This window comes from Oryctolagus cuniculus, chromosome 5, assembly GCF_051225735.1.
Source record: "Oryctolagus cuniculus isolate XC-2025 breed Fujian yellow rabbit chromosome 5, ASM5122573v1, whole genome shotgun sequence".
NCBI lineage: Eukaryota > Metazoa > Chordata > Mammalia > Lagomorpha > Leporidae > Oryctolagus > Oryctolagus cuniculus.
The window spans coordinates 138712322-138734623 of record NC_142871.1 but is presented as its reverse complement, the minus strand read 5'-3'; the positions used below and the strand labels follow the sequence as shown (position 1 = coordinate 138734623).

The 22302-nt window shown below is 58.3% G+C and overlaps 1 protein-coding gene across 9 annotated transcripts in view; it reads right to left on the bottom strand.

Annotated features, from left to right (window-relative positions):
* TNXB (tenascin XB) overlaps nt 1–22302 on the bottom strand; it is a 59090-nt gene that overhangs the window by 34896 nt on the left and 1892 nt on the right. For 8 of the 9 annotated variants that reach the window (XM_089334222.1, XM_089334223.1, XM_089334224.1 and 5 more), the window contains exons 2-10: nt 15349–15759; nt 13194–15032; nt 12740–12855; nt 6846–7002; nt 6420–6683; nt 4949–5674; nt 3453–3821; nt 2231–2524; nt 344–634 (exon numbers count right to left, since the gene is read on the bottom strand). In XM_089334222.1, coding sequence (XP_089190348.1) covers nt 344–634; nt 2231–2524; nt 3453–3821; nt 4949–5674; nt 6420–6683; nt 6846–7002; nt 12740–12855; nt 13194–15032; nt 15349–15751 — 4459 coding nt within the window. In that variant the 5' untranslated portion in view covers nt 15752–15759. The remainder of the gene's footprint in view (nt 1–343; nt 635–2230; nt 2525–3452; nt 3822–4948; nt 5675–6419; nt 6684–6845; nt 7003–12739; nt 12856–13193; nt 15033–15348; nt 15760–22302) is intronic. The other variant, XM_089334225.1, reaches the window with a different exon arrangement.

The following is a 22302-nucleotide window of genomic DNA, read 5'->3' as shown; positions in this document are numbered from 1 at the left end:
GCAGCTGCGGCTGGGGCCTGGGCCTGGGACCTGGGGCTTGGATGGAGAGTTACCCCCCCGCCCCGGTGGGGGGTGGTTCACTGCTCGACTAGTGTGAGTGCTAACCTCTGTGGAGTCTGGCCTGGCCAGGGTATGACACACCTTCTGGGACTTGGGGAGCGGCTGGCTGAATGGGATGGATGGGGCCCAACCATGTGGGAGAGGCTGGCTGCCCTCAGCGCGGGAGCAGGGCCAGGGGGCTGGAGGCAGCTGTCTTGCTGGGAGGCCCAGAGGGTTCCTGGCTGAGGGCACAGTGTGGGAGGATGGGTAGGGGTCCCCTGCGGCTCAGGTGGCTGCCACTCACCGGTGGTGCCGTCAGCCGTGAGGGGGCCGTAGCGCTTCTTGTTGGCCATCCCAAACAGGGCGAACCTGTACTTGTGGTCAGCGTCCAGGGGAGACACGATGATGGAGCGCTCAGGTCCCTCCACGGGCACCACCTGGGGCCGCCCGTCTCTGTCCCTGTACTGGACCACGAAGGAGTCGAACTGGCCCTCAGGGACAGTCCAGGAGAGCTGCAGTGAGTCTGGGGTAGGGTCGGTCACCCACAGCTTCCCGAGGCGAGGTGCTGTCCCCGGACTGGGGTCACTCCGAGGCACTAGGAGGCACGGAGAGAGAGAGAGTGAGGAGGACATGGGTCCCGGGAGAAGGGAGGACGCATCTCCCACCCAGTGATGCCATGTGAGGCTGTGCAGGCTGTTCACTGCACAAAGGCGTATGCTAAGTACAGCGGGATAGAGATCCAGCTTGCCAAGCTGTGTGCCGTGCGGAGGGGCTGTGCCTGCCGGCAGGAAGGGCTGCCATCTCCCAAACGTCACAAAGCATTGTTAGCACGTGCGTGGCCCCAGCGTTTTTCGCAAGCAGGGGGGATGGGGGCTTCAGGGAGAGGAGGGCCCGGCCAGGCCTTCCCACATCCCCAGAGCCAGGGAAATCTTCCCAGCGCAACCTCCACTGCTTCCAGGCCTAACTCCCAGCTGCTTTTTTGTCCACAGGAAGGCGGCACAAGCCCGGAGTGCGTTATCATGGGATAACCCTGCTCCAGGTTGCTCCTCCTGGGGAACCCGGGCCCGCTGCTGACCCTCGCTCTGCACCACAGCCCCGTTTCTGGCTCCTCGTTCCTCCATCAGCACCCTTAACACCCTCCTGCCCACCCGTCCCGCTGGGCCCGCATCTCTCCAGCCGCCATCTTCGCTCTTTGCTCTGTGTTCCCAGCCCCAGTTCCGAAAAGAGGTGTTTACGCCAGTTGTAGCCACGTCCTCACCTCCGTCAGGCTCCCAAGCCAGCTCCGTCCCTCACGGGGGCCAGGAGCGACCTCGTCATCGCTAAGGCCTGTGGACGCTCCCGTAGCCTTTGAATCACTTTCCCGGAATCTCAAGAGTTTGGCCGCACCCTCCTCCCCAGCGTCCAGGAGGGCGCGCCGGGCTCTGCCCCTCCCGGCTGGCTGCTCTTCCCCTGCCACTACTCTGAGTGCTGGGCGCCCTCAGCGTTCCGGCGGGGCCCTCTCTTCTCCCCACAAGCCTCCCGCTGGCTCCTGCCCATCGGCGCTGAGAACACCCAGCCCTCTCCCGGGTGCGGTTCAGCCCCGGGGCCCTACCATGCCCTGCTCAGGTGGCCTCTCTGCACCTCCGTGCCCCTGTCTATTGAGTGGGCGTGGCTCACAGGCAGCTATAAGGAGCCCGCTGAGGCCCCTAAGCGTCTGGAGGCTCAGAGCTAAGTGTGCCGCCCGGCTTCCTCCGGCCCCAGACACCTGGGCTGTCTGATCCGGAAACCCAGAGGGTTGCCTGGGCCTCCTTGCTCTCCTTCAGCGGCCCCACTGCCACCAGCCCGGCCCTGTCACCTCCACCACGCCCACCAGCTCTTGGGGCACTTCCCCGCTGGCCTCTACAGCGGTCATAGTCGCATGTAGGACAAACATCGAATCACGTCACTCTCCCATTAGAACCCGTCAGAGGCCTCCAGGGCCCTCCAATGGGGCCAAGGCCCTCAGCACCGCACACACAGCCCAGAGACCAGGCCCTTTCGTTCCCCACCTGCCCTGCTCTCTGGGGGGTGAGGACATAGGCCACTCCCTCTGGCTGCCCACACTGCTCTCCCTGCAGCACTCAGCTCAGCACCACCGCTTGCAGGAAGCCTTCCTGGAGCTCCCAGGGCACTGGGAAGGTGCAGCGGGGAGGGTGTGCCCGCTGTCACTCACAGATCTTGCCTTCAGCCACCAGGGGGCCGTGCCTCTTCTTGCCGACGAGCCCGTACAGGACGAACTTGTACTTGCGGCCCGGCTCCAGGGAGGTGATGGGGACGGAGCGCTGCGGCCCCTCCACAGGCACCACCTGGGGCCCCTCCTTGTCCTTGTACTGGACCACAAAGGAGTCGAACTCGCCCTCGGGGACCGTCCAGTGCAGGAGCAGGGAGTTGGAGGTCAGGCCCGTCGCCGTCAGCTCGCCCAGGCGCGGTGGGCTCGAGGATTTCCCAGGCTTCTCCTCATCCAGGTCTGGGGTTGGGAGGGCAAAAGCACCGCGGCCTCAGCCACGCCCTCATCCCCCTCCCTCTCCTCCGCCCGCCTCACTCCATCCTGACAGCTCCGTGGCCCGCCCTCTGGGAGGGACACATTGCCCCTTCACTTTCTGTTTCTTCCCTACCTAGCCTCTCAGGACCTCTGTGGGAGTTTCAGGTCCCCCACGGCTCTCCCCGTGAGTTTCAAGCCTCCCCATTGCTGCCTCAGAGCAGTCTGAGAGCGCCTCAGGCTGCTGCCTCTCTGGCCGCCCTCTCTCTGTGAGGAGTGGACCAAGAACTGGGGCAAGAGCCAGCCACCCTGGGCCTGGTCCCCTAGAGAGGGTACCCCAGGCCCTGCCCGGCCCTGCTCCTGTGAACCTCATCCAGCCCCAAAGTCCTAATGGCTGCAGGGCCCCCAGCCCACGGAGCTGCCGTGCCCAGCAGAAGTTGGCCAGGTGGGCCACAGGGGGCTGTCCACCGCAAGCCTGGCTCCCAGGGAGGAGGCACGGGGCTGCAGGGAAGGGTCGGGGAGGTGGGGTCTGGGGCTAGAATCCCGGGGCCAGAGGCCCACCCAAGCCCACCCTAAGAGATGGTTAGGCCAGGGTAGGCAGAGGAGTGCCTGGGGAGTGAGGGCAGGACAAGGGCAGGGGGCGGACCGGGGCCTATCCCTGCCTCACCCGACTTTCCTCCTGCACTCTTTTCCCAGAGTACCCACCCCCCATCACCAGTCTAAGGCGCCCTCCATCCTCCTTTGCTCTAAACCCACAACTTTTTTCTCTCTGTCCTCTCCTCCCATGCTGCCCCACGCATCTGCCCTGGCCTTTACTGGCCCCTCAATCCCCCTCCCACCTTTGAGGTCCCCACGGCCCCCAGCTCTCCCCCACCCCAGTCTTAGCACTTTGGTTTGAGCAGAGTCCAAAATGTACCCATAATGCCTTGGTAGGTGATGGGGGCAGAGGGCTTGCCCCTGGGAGGGACCCCATGAAGTGACAGCTCGTAGGGGGCTCCAGGAGGGGGTGGGGGCACCAAGGCCTGGCGGCTGTCCCCTGGCAGCAGCTCCTCATGCGCCCTTGGCCACTCGGGCACCCGCAGGTAGAGCTGGAAGTGGGCGAAGGTGTCGGGCTGGGCGGTCCAGGCCACGCGCAGGCGCCCTGTCTCGTCTCTGCCCAGTACCCGCAGCTCTCCGAGCTCCTGGGGGCGCTGTTGCAGAAGAGGGCCCTGGGCTCCTTGGGTCGTCGAGGGGCCTGAGGGAGGAGGTTCATCGGTAGCCCCCAAGAAGCCTGAGGGTGAGGACCCTGGGAAGGGGCAGGGTGAGAGAAACAGGAGAAGGGAGGGTAAGAGCCAGAAAGGGGGCCCCAGCCCTCGGTTTCTGCCCTCCAGCCTCCAGGGGCCCAGAGACCACCCTGCGTCTCCTCTGGGTTCCACCACTGGGGCCACCCCACCCCACAAAGGGCTAGGCCTTCAACCCCCCACCCAGGGACACATTCCTGAGCACACAGGCAGAGGAACAAAGCCTGTCTCTCTCTCTCTCCCTCCCTCCCTCCCCCTGCAAGGCTTCCCAGTCTGCAGCCCCAGTCTCCACGATGCCCCCCACCATGCATGCCCCTCCCCACTGGTGGCATCCGGCTTCCATTAGTGCTGCAGTGAGAAGTCTGGAAGAGAGGAGGAGGTGGTGCTGTTAGGAGAGGAGGCTGCAAGAGGTGAGTGGGAGGGGAAAGAGGAGAGAGAGGGTGTGTGTGGCGAGAGGCGTCCTGGTCGGGCGACATCTGGAGCCTATGGGAGAAGAAGAGGTTCACCACCCTCCCACAGCAGCCACGGAGCCCGGCCACTGGTCCTGTGGGAGAGACAGGCGCGAAGGGAGCCAGCAGGCTTGGAAAAGCAGCTTCGGAAGCAGCGGTTTCACCCCTCACCACACACACATGCTGCCTGCTGGCTTCAAGCCACCCCCAAGCAGTTCCCTTTGTGTCCTCTCAAGGTCAAGGCCAAATTGTGGGAAGCAGTAACCACAGACCAGTCTTTAGTCACCCTCACCACAGTGAGTCAGAGTGAGAGCCGCTGGCTTCCGTTGCCACTGCGAGCGCTCCAGGGAGTCTCTGCAGGCACCGCCCCCCAAAACCAACACCAATGCCCCTTCTTTGGCCTGGACTAACACTCCTGGCACAAGTGTCCTGGGAACCCAGGTGAAGCCCAGGGACCCCAAACACCAGAGCGCCTTGGCCTTGGGTAGGCAGGGACACTGGGTGAGGGTGGCTTCCCGGGACTCGCTGTGCTGTGAGGCTCTCGGGAGCCGGGTTAGACAGGTGCGGTGGGGCGTGGCAGTCTGAGCTGGGAGGCAGTGGGAGGGACTCCGGCAGCACGCTCCAGAAGCAAGTGACTCTGGGGCAGGGGATGTGTGTGGTCCCGCGGCCCCAGCCCACGCTACCTGTGGTGGTGACGAAGGCGTAGGACTTGGAGGTCTGCCCCGCCCGCACCCCGTGGACCTCCACGTGGTAGGTGGTGCCGGGCCTGAGGTCGGGTAGGCTGACGGTCCGCGCGTTGCCCGACACGGTCAGCTCCCCGCCCGGGCCCCGTGCAGGCGGCTGGGGCCGCCAGCGCAGCACCACGCGCTCGAACTGGCCGCGGAGCCCGTCGAGGGACACGAGGAGCGCGCCGTCCGCGGCACTGCCCAGCACCTCCGGCTTGGGGTGGCGAGGTGCGGCCCCCGGGTCGACGCTTTCGGGCGAGAGGCCGTGTCTGCCCTGGGTGGAGTCCCGCTTCCTGGTGCCCGGAGCGGGGCTGGCGGTGGGGTGGGGGCGGCGGGGCGACGGAGCGGGGGAGCCCGCGGGACCCGCGGCCGCGAGGCGCCGCTGCAGGTACTCATGGATGTGGCGCGCCACCGACGTGTAGGTCTGGTTGGCGCGCAGTGGGTAGCCGTGAGCCCGCAGGTGGCGCTCCAGGTCCTGCACCGTGCCGCGGAACCGGCCCAGCTCGGCCGTCAGGTTGGCCCAAGCCCGCCGCGGGGGCTGGGGCAGGCTGGGCCGGGGCCGGGCCTCCTCCTCCCGCTCCTGTGTGGGCCTCGAGGGCCGCGGGGGCCGCTGGGCGGGGCCCGGCCGGGGCTGGGGGGGCGGGGCTGGGGGGCGCACCTCCGGGTAGCTGTAGTGACCTGGTGCTGCCGAGGGGTGAAAGAGAGCGAGGGAACAGGTCAGCGGCTGCGCCCCCACACCCCGCACTCCTTCCCTTGACAGCCCCTCCCTCCACGCCGCCCACCAGAACTAAAGGCCGCTTCCCTGCACCCCAGCCCCTCCTGAAAGAGAACGTGAGAAATGAGTCGATGTGCCAGGAGCGCCCTCCCCTCTCCCACCCCCAGGCCCACCGCTGTTGCTGCCCTAGGAAAAAGAGAAGCCAGCTGGTGGAACCCTGCATCCGACGACGGAGAAAAGGGGGCTGGGGGAGAAAACGTGAGTGACAGCAAGGCGGGTGTCCCCCGCTGGCACGGGAGGAGAGGAGGAAGTTCCAGGCATCTGTTAAGAAATCTTGAGGGTTAGTGGAAAATTACGGCGACCTCAGTCCTGGAGGCAACAGGACTGCTGCTGTCTGATCTGCCTCGTTCCCAGATCTGTCAGCGCAAGGAATGTCCCTCTGCCCTCACTTGGGTAAGAACGGCCTCGGCTGGCTGGGTGGGACAGCATCTCTCCATGGGGCAGTTCCTCCCTCGTCTAACCTGCAGCCCTCTCTACGGGACCCCAAGCACCTGCAGGCCCTGTCTTCTCCCTGCCCCATGAGGCAGGTGCTTTGGAATTGCCACACACCCTACCAAACTCACAGTGGCTGTGAGCCCCAGGACCTGGCTCCCGAGCAGGGAGCTCCTAGCCTGGGAAACCAGGGCCCTCCCCTTCGCCGCTGGCCAGCAGTACCTGTGTTGGCTCTGATGGAGGCTGGGTAGCTGACGGCCCGGCCCCTCTCAGCGGTGACGGTCACCACATATTCCACACCTGGCATCAGTTCGGTCAGCACTGTTCCATCTGCTTCCGGGGGCACTTCCAGCCGCACCCTCTGGTTGCCGGCACTCACATAGGACACCACGAATCGGTCCACTTCGGCCTGGGGGCGCAGCCAGCTGAGATCCATCGTGGTTGGTGTCACGGCCACCACGCGGAGGTCCTGGGGCCCATCGATCACTAGCCGGGTGAGAGCGAGGAGGGCTCAGGTGGAAGTCCCGTCCTTCGGTCATCAGCTTTCTGTCCAAGAGCCCAGCCCCCATCCGGTCCCTGATTCCCAGCTGCCCCTCTCAGCTGGCAGGTGTCCACCCAGGACCCCACCCGCCCGGCCCTGGTTCTCACTGGTGGTAATGGTCTTAGAGGCAGGGGGCCCCCAGCTGGTCCCACGGAGGGCACGGACGGTGACCTGGTACTCCTGACCCGGAGCCAGTCCTCTCTGGTCGTAGGCTGAGGCAGAGCTAGGCACCCGTGCTGTGAATGGGGGGCTCGCTCCCTCTGTCTGTGAGAAAGAAGGGGAGCAGGGATCAGGGGCTGGTACTCTTCGTGCCTGCCACTCAGTCTCCCTTGTCTCATCTTTCTCCAGTCCCAAACAGTGTCAACATGAGACTGTGTGAAGTGTGGCCCTGCACCAGCAGGTGCAAACACACCAAGAGCATTCCTCCTGCTAGCCCCCTAACAGGCCATTTACGTATATGAACTCACTTAATGTTCACAAACACCTATGAGACAGGCACTGTTAGTCCCATTTTACAGATGAAAAAACTGAGATGCAGAAGAATAAGTGCTTTGCCACAGTCACTCACACCGAGAAAGGGGCAGGGGTTTAGCCGGGAGTCCCCCGCACAGGCATTCCCCATTCACCTGCCACAATTGCATTCAACACACACAAGGCTTTCCCGTGGCAACCCTGACTACCTGGGCCTGAGGAGCCTTCTACGCTCGTTCCTTCCAGAACTGATGAAATGGGTGGGGGGTGCCCCTGTTACTTTCACTTCATCCTCAGGGCGTATGCCTCCGGGTGTGACCCTGACAGGGCTTGTCTTGTTTCTTCAGCAGGCAGACAGGCTGTCAGAGTAAGACCCGCCTGCTCCAAATTCCACAAATAACGTTTCCTGATTTCTGATTTTATACCTGGCATCCTGCTGGGTTTTCAAGACCCCAAAACAAAAGATGTGGTGGTCCCTGTCGGCTGGTGGCTCATACTCTGGTCGTTGCAAGAGTGACTTAGAAAATTTGGGGAAATGGAATTAAAAAAAAAAAAGTTTATATTTTGGTGCAAAAAAAATGGAAATTCATGCATACTTTTTTCATCATAGGCGTTTTCCATGAATGTTTTGAAGATCCTTGCTTATGCACAGATATCAAATGTTTTTTGCACCAAGATAAACTTATCTTTTAATTCCATTTTCCATGAATTTTTCCAAGTGTTCCCGTTTGTATGGCCATGTGTTAAGTTTTATGAGATTCTGGCATAAATATCTGAGTGCAGCAAATGCCACGTGGCAAATCCTCCTCCTTCCCGTGTGCCTTGAGGGTGGTGTGATGGTGTGTGGTGGCCCCGGGGGCAACCTGCCAGGCCCCTGCCCAGGCGGGGTCCCCTGGGCACTGCTGCTGGGGAGGCAGGAAGAGCTGTGCCCGAGGAGCCTTCTACCAGCTCTGGGTTTCGCTGGGCGGTGCGGCCAGGACAGCCACCAAGGACACTCTGTTCTGCTGAGCTGTGTTGGCCACGATGGGAACACCTCCCCTCGGCCAAGTAGGATTGGAAATTTCTAAGGTACTCTCCCAAAGCAAGAGAATGGCGCAGAAACCAACCTAGGAAATACCAAGTACAAAACCAGATGAGAGGCCACGTCGAGATGTCTGAGTTGAGGATGCAATAAAGTTTTGTCAGAGTTTCCTGGGCTGACGGGGGTTCCTAGGCACACGGGATCCTGTCCCTCTCCCACTCATCCTGCCCTGGGACGTCCCAGCCCAGCAGACTCGGGCCAGCCTCAACTCTCAACCCGAGAATCCTCGTGCTTCTCACCTCCTCCCTCTCACCTCCCCCTTCTTGTTTCCCTCAACACACACCTCTTGGTGCTCCGTGACTGTGTCTGGTTCTTTCCCTGAGGCAAGCCTGTCCCCGGAGTCCTGCGTCTTCCTTTGGACCAATCATATCTACATCTGTCTGTGTGTCTGTTTGTCTTTCCATCTGACACCTCTGGGTTCCTCCTGAGACCCATTTGGGGACAGTCCCCTGAGAGTCCCACTGTCAGCATGTCTCCCAGCACCTCCTCACTGATCTCTAGCCCAATGCTCCATGACAGATTTGGCTACCTCACTTGTTGTTCTTGGCGAGTTAGAACTTTGTTCCCACCATGAACCTTGTGACCCGAGATGGAGGACTCCACCTTGGCCTTGGATTTTTTTTTTTTTTTTGACAGAGTTAGACAGTGAGAGAGAGAGACAGAGAGAAAGGTCTTCCTTCCATTGGTTCACCCCCCAAATGGCTGCTACGGTCGGAGCTATGCCAATCCAAAGCCAGGAGCCAGGTACTTCCTCCTGGTCTCCCATGCAGGGGCAGGGGCCCAAGCACTTGGGCCATCCTCCACTTCCCTCCCGGGCCACAGCAGAGAGCGGACTAGAAGAGGAGCAACCGGGACTAGAACCCGGTGCCCATATGGGCTGCTGGCGCCGCAGGTGGAGGATTAACCAAGTGAGCCACGGTGCCGGCCCTGGCCTTGGATCTTAACCTCACCCTCATTTCCCTTTTAAGACAAGACCTGGGGCCGGCGCTGTGGCATAGTGGGTAAAGCTGCTGCCTGCAGTGCTGGCATCCCATATGGGGGCCAGTTTGAGTCCCAGGGGCTCCACTTCTGATCCAGTTCCCTGGGAAAGCAGGGAATTGCCCCCCACCACTGCCCAGTTCCTGGGAAGGCAGCAGAAGATGGCCAAAGTCCTTGGATCCCAGTACTCATGTGGGAGACTGGATGAAGCCCCTGGCTCCTGACTTCAGCCTGGCCCAGCCCTGGCCATTGCAGCCATTTGGGAAGTGAACCAGCAGATGGAAGATCTCTCTCTCTCTCTCTCTCCCCCCACCTCTCTTTGTAACTCTTTCAAATAAAATAACTAAATCCTTAAAAAAAAAAAAAAAAAGACAAGACCCAAACAAAAACTTTCTTAAAGCTGTAAGGTCTTCTGGCGCAAGGAGCACTTGGCATAGCGCTGGTTCCAGGCTGCAGAAGATGCCCAGACAAGGAAGACTCAAGCTTCTTTAGGATCCAGAGTTCACCTCCCTCAGCGTCCCTGTGCTTCCTCTCATGGTTGGAACGGAGCCAGCATCTTCCAGGTAGCAGCGATCCTCGAGTCAGTGGTCCTGTGACTTGAGGTGCATTTGGAGGCTGCAGCTAGCTAAGCGCTGCTTGGAACACCCGCACCGCATGTCAGAATGCAGTGTGGAATGCCGGTTCCAGTTCCCGCTCCTTGGCTTCTCACCCAGCTCCCTGCTACTGTGCCTGGGAGGCAGTGGAAGATGGCCCAAGTACTTGGGCCCCTGCCACCCACATTGAGGACCTGGATGGAGTTCCTGGCTCCTTCCTTCAGCCTGGCCCAGCCCTGGCTGTTCGACCACTTGGAGAGTAAACCAGTGGATAGAAGATCTCTCTCTCTCATTCTGCCTTTCAAATAAATAAATAAATAAATAAATGTCTTTAAGAAGAAGAAGAAGATGAATAATAATAATTATTATTACCTGGAAGACTTGCTGTAACACAGGTTACTTGTCTGCAGATCCTCTGATTCAATAGATTTGGGGGTAGAGTCTGATCACTTGCATTTTTTATTAATTTTTTAAAATTTATTTGAAAGGCTCAGATACAGGGAAAGAGAGAGAGAAAGAGGGAGAAACAGAGAACTCTTGTCACTGATTCACTCCCCCAGGATGGGCCAGGCCAAAGCCAGGAGCCCAGAAGTCAATCCAGGTCTCCACATGGTGGCAGGGGTCCAACTACTTGAGCACATTGTTCCCACGTGTGTGCGTTAGCAGGAAGCTGGGATCAGGAGCAGGGCTGGGACTGGAACCCAGGCCCTCCAACATGGGCTGGGGGCATCCCAAGTGGTGACCTAACAGCCCCCTTGACCACTCATGTTTCTACCGAGCTCCCTGGCCCAAGAACACACCGAGAACCACTGAGTCAGTGTAACAATGCCACATAGGCAGGGAGAGGGGGAACAGTCTTCCGTGTTCTGAAACTAATTCCAATAACGCGGTGTGGCTTCGGCCAGGAAGAGCAGAGTTTGGGCTGAAAGAGAGACGTGCTTCTGGCAAGGGGGAGGGATGGGGTAGAGACAGGCTCCTAGGCAGATGGCAGTGGTCCGAGGACAGCCAGCTACTGAGGACACTTCAGGTCAATGGAGAGGGTCAGAGAGCACTGCCTGAGGCCAGTCACCGTGAGAGCAGAGGGCACGGGCTGGTGTCTGGGGACCAGGTTTACAGGAGCGTCTTCCCCGAATGTGACAGAGGCCTACGCTCGGAGCAGGGCGGTGAAGCAAGCAGGGCCCAGCCTGGCACCACGGGGCTCTGGGGGAGAGGAGAAGTCAGAGCTGCAGATGGGAGGCTGCCCCCCCAACAGCACCCAAAGATGGATGTCTATTTACTCAGGGTGGGAGACAGCGTGTGGTGAGCCTCCTTGTATCTCAAGTGTTTATTTTAATTCTTTCCTTAAAGTTTCCTCGGGAAATTCTTTTTAAAAGTCCCGCCCTGTTAAGATTAGAGCTATGTAAATAATATGCACACAGAAGAGTGGGAGAAACACTTTAACATGTTCACTGTGCTTGTTTTAGTGTGAAACAGCCAAGAACTATTTGCTGTTCTTTGCTGTAGTTGCCAAATTCTTGTCTCAGGAGTAAATTATGTTTATAGCAAATAATAATTTCTAATTCAAGAAGAAAATCCAAGCTGTCTTAGTTGTGCCACAAAATAGGACCGTCTGCCTCTGCTTTGGCCAGAGAGTGGGCAGGATGGAACTTGCGGGGAGGTGGCCGAGAAGCCCAGGCGAAGGGGGGTAAGGATGACAGTGGCACCTCTGAGCTGTCCGTCCCTGCTGTTCCAGCATCTTCTGCAGCTATCGGTCAGGGAGTTGTTCGTCTTCCCATCGTCCTGGCTGGGCTGATGGAGACATGGGTGGCAAGGCCCACCCTCCCGTGGCACTCGGGGGAAGGTGCAGGGAAACAAGGCTGGGTGGTGGGTGCAAATGTCATGTGATTTGGAGACAAGAGAACAACCCTATCCTAAAAAGGCCAGTCCACAGAATGGGAGGTCCCCAGTGGGGGGCCCCCTAAGACCTTAAAAATACGTTGGAGGGAGAGAGAAAGGATGCTTTGCCCTGCGCTGAGGACACGGCAGTGGGAGCACAAGTTCATGGACTCGAAAGGATTGCAATAGCCTGGACAGCTTGGCCCAAACCGAAGGAGATAACATTGAGCAGAGCCAAAGGGAAGGTCTATATTTAGGCTGAAACACTGTACTGTGTATACAGCCGAATGTTCTCGCCCGCCGCCCGCCCTCCCTTCTTTCTTCTTGCTTCTATATATGTGGTCTAAATTTTTTGTGCTGGGCCTAATACTTAGGACTTTTATTTTAAAAAGTTATGTTTAGAAAATGAATGGAATTGAAGCAGCTGACAGTCTGTGAGTACAAGTTAGCAGAAGCCCACTCTGCGAAAAGTGCCAGTGAGTCCAGAGTAGCCGGTGGGCCCCTCTCTGCCCACCTGGACCACGGTTTGAGGGGCATGTGCAAAAAGCAGGCGGCGCAGGGAGGTGAAGGTTTCAGGGGACAAAGCCTTAGGGGAACGTGGTGAAGAAACCAGGGAATTTTTCCGGGTCAGGATGAAGGCCATGAGGGCTGAGGTCTGGGTATTGGACTCAGGGAAAGCAAAGAAATATTCCCACAGCCTGAGAATGCCCAGCCAGTGCCAATAGCTTGCGTTAGGATACAGAAAGATCTGGATTCAGCAACACAAAGAGCTCACAGGGATGACCAGCAAGGGACTGGAAAGCCGCAGGAAGCTCTGAGCCCACTGTCACCAGAGGTGCTCCAGCTGCCCTGGACCAGCGCTGGCTGGAGATGCTGCTGAGGTTCCTGTGCTGTGCCTGGCAGGGTAGGGAGCTTCAGGAACCCAGTCACCTGATTCCTTGGAACTTCCTGCAAGAGATGAGCCCTCCCAGCCCCAGTCCTGCCCGCTCAGCCCTCTGCTCACCGTGGGGATGAACTGGATTTCATAGGCATCCACGGGGCCCGGAGCCCGGGTCCACTCTGTGCGAACAGTGGTCTCCTCCAGCAGGTGCATTCTCATGTTGTCAATGGTGGGGATCTCTGCCCAGGAGAAGGGGACAGGGAAAGCTGGTTAGCGCCAGGCGGCCACCCCCACCCCCACCAGCGCAGCCCGCTTTACCCAGGTCCACACCAAGAGGTCCAAGGGAGGCTTCTCCTTGGTGGGTGAAAAGCTAGCAGAGGCCTGGACAGGGCCAGGGTCTCCTTTCTCTTTGCCTAAGCTCTGAGAACAAAGAGTCTCCCTAAGTGTAACCAGAGGGGCCCCCGAACTGCTGCTCAGGAATCTGCAGGCCCCATGGAGCTTCCTTCCAGTTCCCCTCTGTTCTCCTCAAGCTCCTGCTTCAGAATCCTAGTCCGCCACAACCCTCACTGGGGCTCACCTTCCCCACAGTCCTCTCCGGCGTAGCCGTCTTGGCAATGGCAGCTGCCCTCCCGGCACTCTCCCCTGCCGAGGCAGTCCCTGGGACACGTCTGGATGGCGCAGTCGGGGCCTTGGAAGCCCTCCACGCACACACACTGGCCGGCGCGGCACAGTTCCCGGGGCCCGCAGCCCCCGGGACAGGCGCTGGCGGGAGGCTCTTCTTGCCCGCAGTCCTCGCCGCTGTAGCCCGCATGGCACACACACACTCCTTGCACGCAGCGCCCGCGGCCCCGGCAATCGGCCAGGCAGGTGCGCGTGGCGCAGGCGGGGCCGGTGTAGCCTTGGTCGCACACACAACGCCCGTCCTCACAGCGGCCACGCCCGTGGCAGTTGAAGGGGCAGGTGCGAGTGGCGCAGTCCTCGCCGGCGTAGCCCTCCCAACAGCTGCACACCCCATCCTGGCACACGCCATGCTGGCTGCAGTCTTGAGGGCACCGCCTCACGCCGCAGTCCTCTCCAGAGTAGCCGTCGTCGCACGCACAGCGCCCATCCAGGCACTGGCCGCGGCCTCGGCAGTCCCCGGGGCAGCTGCGCAGCCCGCAGTCCTCCCCGCTGTAGCCCGCGTTGCACACGCACACGCCGTTCTCGCAGCGTCCGCGGCCCCGGCAGTCCCCAGGGCATCGACGGCTCCCGCAGTCCTCGCCCGTGAAACCTGGGTTGCACACGCATCGGCCGTCCACGCAGCGTCCGCGCCCGCGACAATCTCCAGGGCAGGCGCGCGTACCGCAGTCCCGGCCCGTGTATCCCGGCCAACACACGCAGCGGCCGTTCTCGCAGCGGCCCCGGCCACGACAGTCCCCGGGACAGCTGCGCACGCCGCAGTCCTCGCCGCTGTAGCCCGCGTTGCATACGCACACGCCGTTCTCGCAGCGCCCGCGGCCCCGGCAGTCGCGCGGACAGGCGCGCGTGCCGCAGTCGGGCCCGGTGTACCCCGGCCAGCACACGCAGCGCCCGTCCTCACAGCGGCCCCTCTGGCTGCAGTCGCCGGGGCAGCGGCGCACGCCGCAGTCGTCCCCGCCGTAGCCCGGGTCGCAGATGCATTCGCCGTCCTCACAGCGCCCGCGGCCCCGGCAGTCGCGCGGGCACGTCCGCGTGCTGCAGTCCTCGCCCGCGTACCCAGGCCAGCACACGCAGCGGCCGTCCACGCAGCGCCCGCCCTCGCCACAATCCCAGGGACAGACCCGCCCGCCGCAGTCGTCGCCAGTGTAGCCGGGGTCGCACACGCAGCGCCCGTCCTCACAACGCCCCCTCTGACTGCAGCCTCGGGGGCAGCTCCTCTGCCCGCAGTCGTCGCCTGTGTAGCCCGGGTCGCACACGCAGCGTCCATTCTCGCAGCGTCCTCTCTGGCTGCAGCCTCGGGGGCAGCCCCTCTGCCCGCAGTCCTCGCCGGTGTAGCCCGGGTCGCACACGCAGCGCCCGTCTTCGCAGCGTCCCCTCTGGCTGCAGCCTCGAGGGCAGGAGCGCTGGCTGCAGTCGGGCCCGGAGAAGCCAGCCCGGCACACGCACACACCCTGCACGCAGCGTCCGCGGCCTTGGCAGTCCCCGGGGCACGAGGGCCAACTGCAGCTGGGGCCCGTGTAGCCGGGGAAGCACACACAGCGACCGCGCACGCAGCGGCCCTGATCGTTACAGTCGTCGGGGCAGGACCCAGAGGCTGAGGGCGCCGAGGAGGGGGGCAGGGCAGCGTCTGTGGGGTCGGAGCAGGTGGGCCCACCCCAGCCTGGCTCGCAGGAACAGGTGCAACGGCTCAGGTCGAACACTCCGTGGAGGCTGCAGAGGCTCCGCACATCTGTCTGGCCTGGAGCGGGAGGGGGAGGGGCATGTCTCAGACTCTCAGGAGGGGAGAGGGGCTGAGCCCTTTCCTGCTCCTAGAAGTTGATTCCGCCAGCGAGCCCCCTTCCCAAGGCTTGGTAGCTCCCAGGGCCCTGGCATATGCTTAGGCTGACATTTAACCCAGCTTTGTGCTCCAAGTTGTGCCCTGGGCTGTACCCCTAACAGTGAGGAAGGAGTGCCTTTCCCTAATTTGTACCCCGACCCTTTAAGGATGCCCACTCTGCCCCAGCTCTCCACTTCCGCCTCTTCTTCATTGCCCCCCTTGTAGGACTGCCGCTCACCTGTGCCCGCCTGGGCAGCAGCAGGACAACAGCCCCCTGTGCACTGTTCCTTGAGCCCCTTCACCAGCTCTTCCAGCATCTCCAGCCGGATCCTCAGGGCCTGCACCTCTGAAGCAGGGACGGGGGGCTCCGTGCCAGGGGGGCAGCCACAGCCCGCAGAAGGGGGCAGGTTAATTCGGTGGGTGAAGACCACCTGCTTCTCCCCGCCTTCCACTGTGTGCTCGTACAGCTGTGAAGAGGGGCTTCCACCACCTGTCTCCGCGGTGCGGCCCCCAGGCTGCGGAGGGGGCCGAGGGGCAGAGAGTGTCACATTGGACCGTGGAGAGAAGGGGCCTGCTCTGGCTGTGCCCAGCAACAGCAGGAGGGCCAGACCGCAGCCGAGGGGGCACTGGGCTGGCATCATGCAGGAGGCTGCAAGGAGAGAGGGCGAAGTGTGAGTGCAGCTTTGCAAAAGAAGAGACAACATGGACCCCAGCAAGTACCCATCGCTTGACTAACAAGCTCCACAATGGAGCCACCCCACTCACCTGTGTGTAAAATTCCACGTTCAGCCCAAGCCTCAGGGATACCCCCTCACCCCAGGCAGATCTGGCCTCCACCTCTCTCTGATGTCGTTTGGCCACCTTGCCTCCACCTTGTTGACTGTGTTCCCCCCATGGGTCTTTGGTCCCACGAACACTGGAAGCCTACAGCAGCCCAAGGGCCTTTGCACGGTCTGTGCCCTCTGCTGGGGATGCTCTTCCCTCAGCTGTTAGAGGCTGGCTCCTTCTTGCTCAGTCCTAACTCACACGTCACCAACCGCAACTTGGTGTGCCCTCTTCTATTTCTCCCACTGCTAGAACAGGAGCTCCGTGAGGACAGGGACCCCTGTGTCCTGGTGCTTCTGTATCCCTGTGCTGTGCAGTACATCAACCTTGGGTGCATTAGCGGATGAGTGGCCAGGGCCAGTCCCTTCCCGGGTACCTGGATCCTAGCTCCTATTGTCTTCTCAGGCTCCTAAGGCACAGATGAATCCTCTCTCTCTGATTCAATCCCTCCCTCTCAACTACATCCTTCTCATCAACATTTATACACGCTCAAGTTTCTCCATTAAAAAAGACAAAAGCGTGTTTCTCAGGACTTACATGATCAAATTTCAAAACTTGTAAAGTTGCTAGGATAGACAGATGGAACTGAATTGGGTTGAGACATAGAGCTGAGCTACAGTTAAAAGTAGAAACAGAGTGCTCTTTTCAATAAGTGGGGGAGGGCAGCTGCAGCTCCATATGGGGAAAAATAAATCTCTACCTTACGTCCAGCTGCAGAGAATAATTTGAGATGGGTTGTGTAAAGGTAAAGCCGTTCTTTTTATAACAATATGCACAAAAGGAAAAAAAAAGGTAAAAATCTTTGGGGCAAGCAAAGGTTTAGGTGGAACACACAGCCAAACCATTAAAAAAAAGATATATTGGGCCGGCGCCGCAGCTTACTAGGCTAATCCTCTGCCTTGCAGCGCTTGCACACAAGGTTCGAGTCCCAGTCAGGGCGCCAGATTCTGTCCCGGTTGCCCCTCTTCCAGGCCAGCTCTCTGCTCTGGCCAGGGAGTGCAGTGGAGGATGGCCCAAGTGCTTGGGCCCTGCACCCCATGGGAGACCAGGAGAAGTACCTGGCTCCTGCCATCGGATCAGCGCAGTACGCCGGCCACAGCTGCCATTGGAGGGTGAACCAACAGCAAAGGAAGACCTTTCTCTCTGTCTCTCTCTCTCACTGTCCACTCTGCCTGTCAAATAAATAAATAAATAAATAAAGATATATTGGAATTCTCACTAGAATTGACAACCTCTAGTCATCAAATAACATCAGTAGGAGGATAAGAAAGCAAGCCACGGACTCAGAGAAAGTATGTGAGATATTGGGTGGGGGAGGGGACCAAAAGCTAAAATAAAGAACTGCAAAACAAAACAACAAGCAAAAGGCATGAAACTCAGTTTTGTTTTTTTTTTAATTGGCAAAAGGAGTGGGAATTTGGCCTCGCAGTTAACGTGCTGGCTGAGGCACCCACGCTTCATAGATGAGTGCCTGGGTTTGATACTGGCTCCAGCTCCTGACTCCATCTTCCTGTAACGGGGACCCTGAGAAGCACTGGTTATAGCTCAAGCAGTAGGATTCCTCTCACTCACATGAGAGACCTGCATTGGGTCTGGGACACAGCCATTTAGAGAGTGAACCAGTAGATGGGATCCTACTTCAAATAAATAAGCAATATGATATAATACACATTAAAATAAATAAAATAGACATAAGACTTAAGCAGTTTCTCCAGAAAAGAATATATCCAAATGGCCAATAAATCTGTGAAAACATGTACAACATCACTACTCATCAAGAAAACACAATGGGGCTGGAGTTGTGGTGTAGTGGGTAAAGCTGCCACCTTCAGTGGCAGCATCCCATATGGGTGCTGGTTTGAGTTCCAGCTGCTCCACTTCCCATCCAGCTCTCTGCCCAGACTGGAAATAACTCAAGTGTCCATTAATACTAGATGGAGTAAATAAATGGTGGCAGAATCAGACAGTGTAATTCTATACAGCAATAAAAAGAAGCCAGTAGATGGTGGCATGTGGTAATGTCACGCACATAATGCTGAACGAAAGAATCCAGACACAAAAAGAGAACTCTATTTGATGCCAATTTTTATGAATTTTGAAAACAGGTTGGGGCCGGTGCTGTGGCACAGTGGGTTAACGCCCTGCCTGAAGCTCCGGCATCCCATATGGGCACCTGTTTGAAATTGGCTGCCCTACTTCCAGTCCAGCTATCTACTATGGCCTGGGAAAGCAGTAGAAGATGGCCCAAGTCCTTGGGCCCCTGCACCTGTGTGGGAGACCTGGAAGAAGCTCTTGGCTCCTGGCTTTGGATTGGCACAGCTCCAGTGATTCAGGCTAATTGGGGATGCAAGAACTCTCTCTCTCTCTGCCTCTCCTCTCTCTGTGTAACTCTGACTTTCAAATAAATAAATAAATCTTTAAAAAAAAAGAAAGAAAGAAAGAAAGAAAACAGGTGGAGCTAATCTTTGCTTTTAGAAGACAGAATAGGTTTACCTTTTGGGATGAGTCAAGAGACATTTCTGGATGTGTTTTGTATCTTGGTCTGGGTGGTAGTTGAAAGATGTATGTGTGTGTGTGTGTGTGTGTGTATCAAACATGCAATTTGTACATTAAATTGTCCGAACATTAAGCTTGAAAAAATCTTTCTCCAAATTTACACCCCTTCCAGCCACCACGTACTGTCTCCTCTACTCATGGCTACAATGACCAAAAGACTTATCTGTACTTGCTGTCACCATTTTCCATACGCTGTGAGTATGGGATATTCTTTAACACACTCCTCTCTTGTTTTTCCATGCCCCGTTCAACCCACCGAACAGCGGCCCCTGAGGTCTTGCAATGACCTCAGTGTCAGAAATTCTAAGCGACATTTGTCTTCCTGTTATCTGACTGCTTTCAAAATCCAGACTGGACACCAGTTGACCACATTTTCCATTGTAAAGCATCCTGTGTCCAGGCTGTCCAGTGTGGTAGCCAGGAGGCATATAAGCCTCTTGAACACTTGGAATGTGGCTAGAGTGACTGACGGATTGACGTCTACCCAGTAACTCAGTCACCAGTGGGGATGCCCAGGTCCCAGCAGAGTGATGCCTTTCTCCAGCCTCTGAGTCCAGCTTCCTGCCACTGCAGACCCTGGTAGCAGCAGTGAGAGACCCGGGTTTAGTTCTTGGCTCTCAGCTTTGGCCTTGGCCCAACCTCAGCTGTCACGGGCATTCAGGGAGTGAACCAGCATGTGGAGTGGGAGTTCTCCATCTGCATCTCTGTCTCTCTGCCTCTCAAATTCGACAGAGACAGACAGATGGAGAGTTGCTATCCACTGGTTCACTCCTCAAATGCCTTCAATGGTTGCAACTGGGTCAGGCTGAACATGGGAACCAGGAACTCAATCCAGGTCTCCTCCATGGGTGGCAGGAACCCAGTTACTTGAGCCATCACTGCTGCTTCCTAGGCTCTGCATTAGCAGAAAGCCGGAGTCGGGAGCAGGTTGGTAAAAGGCTCAGGCATTCCAATAGAAGACAAGACATGGGTGTCTTCACCACCAGGCCATGCCCACCTCAATACACAAACCTTAAAAAACAAAGAGCTCCCCGGATGACTGCAGAATGCAGCAGGGTTCACCCTGCAGCTCTAGCCACCCGCCTAGGCACCTTCAGCCAGATTCACAACTTTCACTTCCAAACTATACATCAGTTTGTAGAGCCAGCCCAGTGACCTCCACCTACCTACTTGGCACGCCCTCTGGGGCACCTCAGCTTCAGCACCTTTGAAACTGAACTCACGATCCTCCCTCCTGTGCCCAGTCCCCTCCCGGCGTCCCCTACTGCAGTGCACGGTCCCACCATTCCTGTGGCTTTGCAAGCTGGACACCTAACAGCCCCATTCCCCGCCATCCCCTTTCCTCATACTTACATTCTCCGCTGACATCACTTTCAGTCATCCCCTCTCTCACTACCCAGCTCCTCCCTGACAACCACTACGGCCTCCTCCCTCAACCCTCCGCTTCCACTCTTGCCCTCTACAATCCTGCCAAGGCAGCCAAAAGTTTCCTCCTTGAAAATTCTGCTGCTTGAGCTCTAACCAATGCTTCTCAGGGTCCCTGTTAGCAGGAAGATGGAGTCAGGCGCTGGAGCCAGTATCAAACCCAGGCACTCAATGTCTCTCTTGCAGATTCTCTCAACACTGACAAACAGCCTGCACCGTGTGGCCCCGCTGAGCTCCCCCCACCCTGTCCCCCATACGCCTCTCTCCACCTCTGTTCTCCAGCCACACTGGCCTTACTCTTTGTGTGACTTCCCAACCCCAGACCTTTGTACACACTGCTCCCTCTACATGGAAACCTTTCCTTTCTCTCTTGGCCCTCATCCTTCAGGTCTCAGGTACACGTCCCTTCCCCAGATCACGGCCCCATCACGCGATATCACAGCACCACAGAATTCTCACTTGCAGGATTTGTGCTCCTTTAGTCATGTAAATACACATCATGTTCTTTCATTACTTTCTTGCCCACTCTCAGTCTTGCCCACTAGAGTATAATGTCCACGGGGGCAGGCGGAGCATCTGCCTTTTTTCTGGGCTCCTGTGCCCTTGCATCTGGCACATAATAGGTGTTCAAGACATGGCTGTTGACTGACTGTATGAAGGAATGCAAAAATCCAACTGAAGCCCAGAACCAGCATGAAGGCCGGACCACGGGCAGGGTTAGGACCACGGACAGTGTCTGGGACAGGAACTTGGTTGCAAACAGTAGCTGGGGCAGAAGCAGAATCAGAGACCAGGCCAGGGCGGATCCTGGAAGCACCAGATCTGGAAAACTGGCAGAATCTACCAAATTTACCAAAGCCAAGCACAGGCAAGCCTTATGACCCGGCATTTCTACCCCTAGAAATATTCCCAACATGGCGGTATTACTCATCACCACCCAAATGTTTCACACCAGTAGAATGGATCAGATAACTGTGGTTTGCTCCCACAGTGGAATACGGTGAAGCACTGAGAACGAGCTACACTCTATGCAATAGCATAGCTGCAGCAAAGGAGCCAGACGCGTCCGAGGATGCACCGCAGAATCCTATCTATTACGAGTCTAAGGGAGACGACATTAATCTGGAGTGTTCTGGCTGGAGCTGTGCCCTCTCGAAGGAAGGGTGAGGCAGAAGAGGCACCACGGGGCTGAGTATCTTGTTCTCGACCTGGGTGAGGTTGGCCAGTTCTGTTTGTGGAGCGGAGGCAAGCATTGGGCAGCACAGGGAGCCAAAGAAGTGAGTGGAAAGGAGAGAGATAGGGGAGGGGGCTCCGGTGAGCAGGGGACTGGGGAGGGGGTGGGTCAGAGGTGGGGAGGGGTGTCGGCCACAGAGACTGAGGGGGAGGGGCTGGAAACAGCTGAAGACAGGGCAGGGGCTGTGAATGCTGACTGGATCCCCCCACCCCCAGCACACACACTCACACACTCACACTCACACACTCACACTTCCTGGCTTCCTATTCTAAAAAATCTCCTCTAGACAAGCGACAAAGGCATTGTCAGGGCCACTCTACCACCAGGCAGCCAGGGATGGAAGGACAGACTGCTGCCCCAGGAGGCACCTGCCCACAGCCCTGCGGGGAGATGGGAGACGGGCATGCAGACAGCGGCCCTCTCCTGTGTCCCCGGCCCTTCTGTCACCTTGGAGGATCGCCTGCCCTCAATCCTGTCATTCTGTGTGGCAGGCCAGGCAGATTACCCCTGCACCAACCTCAGGGTTGGGTGGGGGCAGGGGAGACTGTGCACACACGTGTAACATGTACAAGTATATTCCTGTGTGTTTACCCACAAGGACAGGGCTACCTCAAGAAGTCTGTGGAAGATGGAATGACAAGATAAATCAGTTGGGTGCCAAAAAAATTGAAATCCAAGTAGAATTCTGTCATAAGATGCGTTTTCCCATCCATTTTTGAAGCCTCCTTACACAAAAGTGAACACACCTGCACATACATACACATAGCCAGCCCAATAAGCCTGCATCGCTGCATGCACACACACGTGCATATGCGTGTACACACACACACACACACACTCTCTCTCCCCCTTCTTCCCTTCCACACCTAGTCTCTGGGTGATGCCTAAGGAAGCCAGCTACCCAACGCAGGGGCTCAAGGGCAGCTGCATGAGTCAAAGAACCTAGGTGGAGTTCAGGAAACCAAACAGCAGGCCCCTCCCAGGAGAGGAGAAGACGACTCACAGCCCCTGCCTTTCCACAGCCCCGGGGCCTCTGGCAGTCGTCCAGTGCTCCCCAGCCCCCACCAACGTGGATCCCAGGTCTCCCCCTGTAGTAGGGGACAAGGAGAAGGTCTCAGAAGCCAGCAGCTGGGCTGGTCCAGAAGACAGGCT